Here is a 7,507-nt window from a genome sequence, read left to right on the forward strand (position 1 = left end):
GGCGTGTACTCATCAACATAACGGCACGGCAAGGATGCCCCTCCCTCGGGTAACGTGACTCTTTTCAGAAAACGTTGGTTCTTTTACCTTACGGCTCTCTACTGTAAAAGAACTTGGTTCAATACAGACATCATCTTCTCTCGATACTCCGGTTTTGAGAGGAGAACATAGTTTCGTAGCAAGCTTTAATTAACCTGTAATGAGTAAGTATTTAAATATAATCGTGTGTACACTCCTCTCTCATCCGGGCTGGGGACCGGCAATGGAGGAGTTACTACAGCTACTTCTATACATTATATAGGCCTGCATGACTTACACCTTCAGCTAATATGTACATATTCTTATAACAATATTTTACAGGCTTATTATTTGAATTTACATTGATTTACAATTATACACAATCCATATCCCTATCATTGCTGCCATCATCGCTTGTTCCAAAATTAATTATTTCGTCAATGGCATCATCCATTCGGAATTATCTTCTTAATCGTAGACTATGTACTACTTTCTGAACACGATAGAATTCTTCGATTGTATCCCGAATAACGTGTTGATCGAAGTCGTCCACTTCAACTTTACACAAGTCCTAATTCTGGAATGAAATAATATGTTTAGTAGAACTACAAGAAAATAATAACTTACAATAGTAATTCATTATGTCGTTCACAGTACACACACTATTGTACATAACTATTATAGCAATAATTTCTAAACATTACATAACTATTCTTTCCCGAGTAGTGTGAGGTTCATTCGGTTGTAATTCAATATTATTCTTAATTCTCTTCACGGAACTAATACTTTTGCCAGAGTATTTAGCCGCTCTCTCATATTCCTTAGCAAGAGGTTCCAGGAAATATTTGTTTAATTTTTCCTCCTCGCAACGCTTAATTTTATTATATTTGCGATAATTTCTCTTTCTCGGCTATGGATAACAGCGTTACTTTTTCTCGCGGTGGTGTGATTTCACCATAATAACTACCCTGTGGTTGCTGCTCCATGGTAACACTACTGGTACGCAGTGAAGGAAATAGCTCTATGTTTCTTGACAAGAGATTATGCTGCGGAGCATGCGCAAACAACTCAGTTGGCTCCACCCGCGTTACGCGCTTCCTTCCCTCTGCCCCTCTGTCCCCGCTCAGAAGGTTCAAGATAACTTGCATTAACAAAATACTCACCTGTCTCCGGAGCCGCTGTTGAGGATCCATGTCGAGGAAGTCGCTGGAGGACGGTGACAAGGAAGGCGGGACGCCCTCCAATCTTGGCCTCTTGCTGACGACGTCATCGCCGTTGTTGTAGCCGCCGCGACCCATACCAGAGTGCGTTCTGAAACAGGTCGACAGGCTGCCGACAAGGAACGGTTCGTCAACAACGGAATAATGACATGATCTTACATTATCATCATGTAATAACATAAAGTAGATGTTAGGAGATTGTTCTAACTTTTTTTTTTTTTACCTTAGGGATTTAGGTGAAGTGAATTTTAATGGCAGGCAGAGTAATTATCTCATGCCCCCATGTTTTAGATTGCTACCAGTGCACTTCATTAGAACCAGGTACCCAGCTTCGAAGCCGTTAGCCCTGTGAACATTGTTCTAAAACTCTAGGCATTAGGCTTTTATGCAAATTCTTAGTCTTTCATATCAGTTCAAGCTCTGTATCCTTAACCCTGCGTTACTGTGATAAGAAAACTCCAAGTTCATATGTTGCACCAATTTCTGACTAGGAGGTTTGCGATGGCAAATTGAGCCTCTCTGTACCTTCACATTATTTCTTCTAGTTTGCTTTGTCATATGAGCCGTTAGTTGAAGTTCAACCGTTGAACAGTGCAGACGCCTTTCTTTCTGGGGTTTCATACACCCCACCACAGTATCGGTGCAAGTTTATTTCTTTCAATAATTTAAGTTATTTCTAAATTTTTATTATTCTAATGATTACGATACCACGTACAAGACATACGGAGTATTCGCTTACATCATTTAGGTCGACTGAGCGGCGAGCGACCGGCACGAAGGCCATGCAACACGCGGCAACCACCTCCCTCAAGCTCGAAATTCCAGTTGTCTCTCTAACACAATGAGAAGAATAACACGCAGTCTAACGTCAACACAACCAACGAATTCGGATTAAATGCATTACATACCTAATTGTATGTAAACATGTAAGAAAAACGATTTGGAAATACTTAGATGCACAATTTCTCACTTAAGCTCAATTGATTAATGCGAACTGATGATACTAAATGTTTAAATAAAACATATTCTTGTTGTAGCCTTAATAGATTAGAGAAACTTTAGTCATGAATAAAAACACGTAAGTATTTAGGTTTCCAAATACATATATTGCTATAAACAAATAGATTTAATACCTTATCCTTTTATTGGCATTTAGGCCTATATAATACGATTGCATATAGAAATTGCATTCATAAGATTTTTAGAAGTATAAAAGTATATTAACACTGTAATCTGCAGCTAGGCTTAAGGACTTTACTAATAGAAGGTAGTACATTATGCACACTACTTAAAGGGTGTAATTGATGTTTTGTTATTTGAAGTGTTGTATCAGTGAAGAAGTGTGTTGTGTCAGTGAAGTGTGATGTAAGTGAAGTGTGTTTGTGTCAGTGAAGTTTTATAGTTTATAGGTTTGTAGTGGTAGTGCAAAGTATTTGAACAGCAAAATGTTTTTGAAGTGCTAGTGAAATCAGGATAGTATCAGTGAAATGTGTCGCAGTTCTAGTGCAGTGAGTGAGTTGACAGCGAAATGAGTGTAGTGCTGAAAGGTACTTGTGCATGGATGAACATATCTTACTCGTGGGGTTTAGTTCGAACTTTGGGTTAAGATACAAATTAGATTTACTTTAAATGTTATTTTAAGTGATTGTGCTTCATTTAATTTGAGATGCTCATTATTATTATTATTATTATTATTATTATTATTATTATTATTATTATTATTATTATTATTACTCAGTTGGTAGAGCAGCTGGTTACGGACTGAAAGATCCGGGGTTCGATTCCAGGTGGTGATAGGATTTTTTCTTGTTGCCGAACTTTCAGAATGGCCCCGAGGTTCACTCAGCCTCCTATAAAATTGAGTACCGGGACTTTCCCGGGGGTAAAAGGCGGTCAGAGCGTGGTGCCGACCACAGCACCTCATTCTAGTGCCGAGGTCATGGAAAGCATGGGGCTCTACCTCCATGCCCCCCCAAGTGCCTTCATGGCATGTTACGGGGATACCTTTTACCTTTACCTTTTATTATTATTATTATTATTATTATTACTATTAATTATTATTAGAATTTATTATTATTAGTATTATTAAATGTAATACACAGAGCTGCACCCATTGTATACTTCATCTGACATAATTAGGAACATTAAATCCAGACGTTTGAGATGGGCAGGACATGTCGCACGTATGGGCGAATCCAGAAATGGATATAGAGTGTTAGTTGGGAGACCGGAGGGCAAAAGACCTTTGGGGAGGCCGAGACGTAGATGGGAAGATAATATTAAAATGGATTTGAGGGAGGTAGGATATGATGGTAGAGACTGGATTAATCTTGCTCAGGATAGGGACCAATGGCGGGCTTATGTGAGGGCTGCAATGAACCTCCGGGTTCCTTAAAAGCCAGTAAGTAAGTAAGTAAGTAAGTAAGTAAGTAAGTAAGTAAGTAAGTAAGTAAGTAAGTAAGTAAGTAAGTAAGTAAGTAAGTAAGTAAGTATTAAATGTAATTTTTAAAAACTGTGTTTATTATTAATTGTCGTTATTGAGTGTAATTAGTTACCACTGCCACCAAGTATGTACCCATTTGCAGTGTGAATAAATACATATTATTACATATTACAGGAACGTAAATGTGTACATTTGTAATTCGTAGGCCTACTTTCGTGAAATAGGCCCCTGGTATTCGTCACAGGATGGTGCGGTGAAAGAACTTTTGCAAAGTTATCATTGTAGGCATTTAGTAAGTGCAGATCTGCAATCCTAGCGAGGCCTGTAAGGACTTACTTGGAGTGGCCCTTGGAGTAGTGGTACCCAGAGTCGCGCACCACCTGTCGAGCGAGCGGGAACAGCTCGTCGCGCCTGGTGAGGAGGGCCGGCATGAAGCGGCAGATCTGCGCAGCGGCCTCGTTCACGGACACCTGCAACACATGCAGGAATCATTTGGTCGTGCATCAGTTCGTAATGTTTTGTACTAAATTCAAAATCGGATAACAGATTCTCATGACGAAAGATCAAGGAAACAGCTGGAAGTGTCTGAGCTCAGAAGCACAGACAAGACAAACGTATGAAATGAAGTAGAAGACATGGTAAGAACGAACAAAGGAACGAAACAACTACTAGAAATAGAGAATATTAGGGATTATGAGGACAATAGATGGGGATTTTGAGGGGGTAAATCCCAATTTTTATTTTGGTTAAAAAATGTACAAAACCTGCTCTTTCAAACAATATCTATATTCAACAACGCAACAGATAAAGTTAAAAAATAAATTCATATATACCTACATTTTTTCTCTTAGTACATTTTTCAGTAGGAATTTATTACTTGCAGCTATCATCAACATCATTAATCTGCATGTATGAAGTGACAGGTAGGTAAACATGAGCTCTGTTACTACAACTGAGGAGCATAATGAACATAGAAAGAGAAACTAAGGGAGAGAGAGACAGGGAAGAGAGAAAGGCGGGAAGAGAAATGGAAGGAGAAAGAGAAAGTGAGGGAGAGAGAAAGGAAAGTAGAGAGAGATGGACATAGAGGTACACTGCTCCCCCGATCTAGTAGAATGCGTTTGAGTACAAAGAAAGCAGAAAACAGTACAACGTGGTCTGTTGTGACGAGAATCCAAGCCTAAGGCGCCGTGTCACAAACACGTTCATGTCTGAGTATTTCTGACAAAGTAAATAAGATTCAACGCCTTGAAAACGACGCAAATGTAAAGGATATTACTGAAGAGTTAAAGGTAACATTTATTTATTTATTAACTTATTCATTCATTCATTAACTTATTTAATTATTAATTTACGTACTTATTTACTTATTTATTTAGTTATTTATTTATTTACCTACTTATTTACATACTTATTTACTTACCTACTTATTTACTCATTTATTTACTTATTTATTTACTCGGTTATTTACTTATTTAATTATTCGTTTATTTACTTCTTTATTTACACGTTTATTTACTCGTTTATTTACTTATTTATTTACACGTTTATTTACTCGTTTATTTATTTATTTACTCGTTTACTTACTTATTCATTTACTCTTTTACTTATTTATTTACTCGTTTATTTACTCGTTTATTTATTTATTTACTCGTTTACTTACTTATTCATTTACTCTTTTACTTATTTATTTACTCGTTTATTTACTCGTTTATTTATTTATTTACTCGTTTATTTATTTATTTACTCGTTTACTTACTTATTCATTTACTCTTTTACTTATTTATTTACACGTTTATTTACTTATTTATTTACACGTTTATTTACTCGTTTATTTATTTATTTACTCGTTTACTTATTCATTTACTCTTTTACTTATTTATTTACTCGTTTATTTATTTATTTACTCGTTTACTTACTTATTCATTTACTCTTTTACTTATTTATTTACTCGTTTATTTATTTATTTATTTATTCGTTTACTTATTCATTTACTCTTTTACTTATTTATTTACTCGTTTATTTATTTATTTACTCGCTTACTTATTCATTTACTCTTTTACTTATTTATTTACTCGTTTATTTATTTATTTACTCGTTTACTTATTTATCTACTCGTTTACTTACTTATCTAGTCGTTTACTTACTTATTTACTCGTTTATTTTTTATTTACTTCCTTATGTATATACTTCATTATTTACTTGTTTATTTTCTTATTTACTCACTTATTAACTAATTTATTTACTTATTTATTAACTTATTTAATTATTTATTTATTTCATTATTTATTTACTTATTTAATTATTAATTTACGTACTTATTTACTTATTTATTTAGTTATTTATTTACCTACTTATTATTTACATACTTATTTACTTGCCTACTTATTTATTTACTTATTTACTCATTTATTTACTTATTCATTTACTCGTTTACTTACTTATTCATTTACTCTTTTACTTATTTATCTACTCGTTTACTTACCTATTTACTCGTTTACATACTTATTTACTCGTTTACTTCTTTATTTACTTCCTTCTTTATATAGTTCATTCTTTATTTACTTATTTATTTACTTACTCACTTATTTACTCACTTATTAACTCATTTATTTACTTATTTATTAACTCATTTAATTATTTATTTTTTCATTATTTAATTACTTATTTAATTATTAATTTACGTACTTATTTACTTATTTATTTAGTTATTTATTTATTTACCTACTCATTATTTACATACTTATTTACTTGCCTATTTATTTACTTATTTACTCATTTATTTACTTATTCATTTACTCGTTTACTTACTTATTCATTTACTCTTTTACTTATTTATTTACTCGTTTACTTATTTATCTACTCGTTTACTTACTTATCTACTCGTTTACTTACCTATCTACTCTTTTACATACTTATTTACTCGTTTACTTCTTTATTTACTTCTTTCTTTATATAGTTCATTCTTTATTTACTTATTTATTTACTTACTCACTTATTTACTCACTTATTAGCTCATTTATTTACTTATTTATTAACCCATTTAATTATTTATTTTTTTCGTTATTTATTTATTTACTTATTTAATTACCCATTTCATTATTTATTTACTTATTTATTTACTTACTTGTTTATTTCTTATTTATTTTATAAATATATTCTAGGAAATAAAATTCATTTGTATTAACGTTGTAGCAGATTCACTTTTTATAATGAATTAAAAACCCTTAAATACTCATTCCCGTTTGATCGACTTTTTGATGTCCATAATATTCCTTGACTTTCATGCTCTACTGCTGTAAACATGATGCAGAAGACTTGCTCCGCATATTACATTATCTAAGTAGGTAAATATTGGCTTTCTCCTACAAGCAATGTATGTGGAGAAGGAGAATGAGTAGCAAAGGAAGGTTGGGCGAAAAAGAGAGAATTCTGATGCTTCTTGAGTTCCCGCCTCCACCTGAAACTGAACCCTTGATCTTCCAGTTCGTGATCAGTTCATCAACAGCTGAAACTGAACGCAGTACGGAATAAATGAAACGACAATAATTTATTGTAGATGGAAACCTGCTCTTTTATCTTTCTTCTATAGTTATTTTTGCCCTCAATGTGATATTCCTTTAAATCCAGAACCTTTCACATTAGTAAGTCGTTTATTATCTGCCCGCTAGCTTTTCATCTGATAAAATGCGATGCCGCGTAACGTCCGAGTTCAACGAAACTTATTCTCCAGAGATCCGACATTGTAAAACATTTCAGTATTCACTCCTGGCATTTATCCCATCATAGCTTCAAAGGTTTGTGTGAACAACATTAATGTTGTTTT

General features: G+C 33.6%; 1 protein-coding gene across 2 annotated transcripts in view; it reads right to left on the reverse strand.

Moving 5' to 3' along the window:
- The window catches only part of nab (NGFI-A-binding protein homolog), a 521,598-nt gene that overhangs the window by 31,290 nt on the left and 482,801 nt on the right, over positions 1 to 7,507 (reverse strand). For both annotated transcript variants that reach the window (XM_069832484.1, XM_069832485.1), the window contains 2 exons: positions 4,018 to 4,151; positions 1,182 to 1,347 (listed from right to left, as the gene is read on the reverse strand). In XM_069832484.1, the coding sequence (XP_069688585.1) occupies positions 1,182 to 1,347; positions 4,018 to 4,151 (300 nt within the window). The remainder of the gene's footprint in view (positions 1 to 1,181; positions 1,348 to 4,017; positions 4,152 to 7,507) is intronic.

The sequence above is a fragment of the Periplaneta americana genome, chromosome 8, assembly GCF_040183065.1.
Source record: "Periplaneta americana isolate PAMFEO1 chromosome 8, P.americana_PAMFEO1_priV1, whole genome shotgun sequence".
Classification (NCBI taxonomy): domain Eukaryota; kingdom Metazoa; phylum Arthropoda; class Insecta; order Blattodea; family Blattidae; genus Periplaneta; species Periplaneta americana.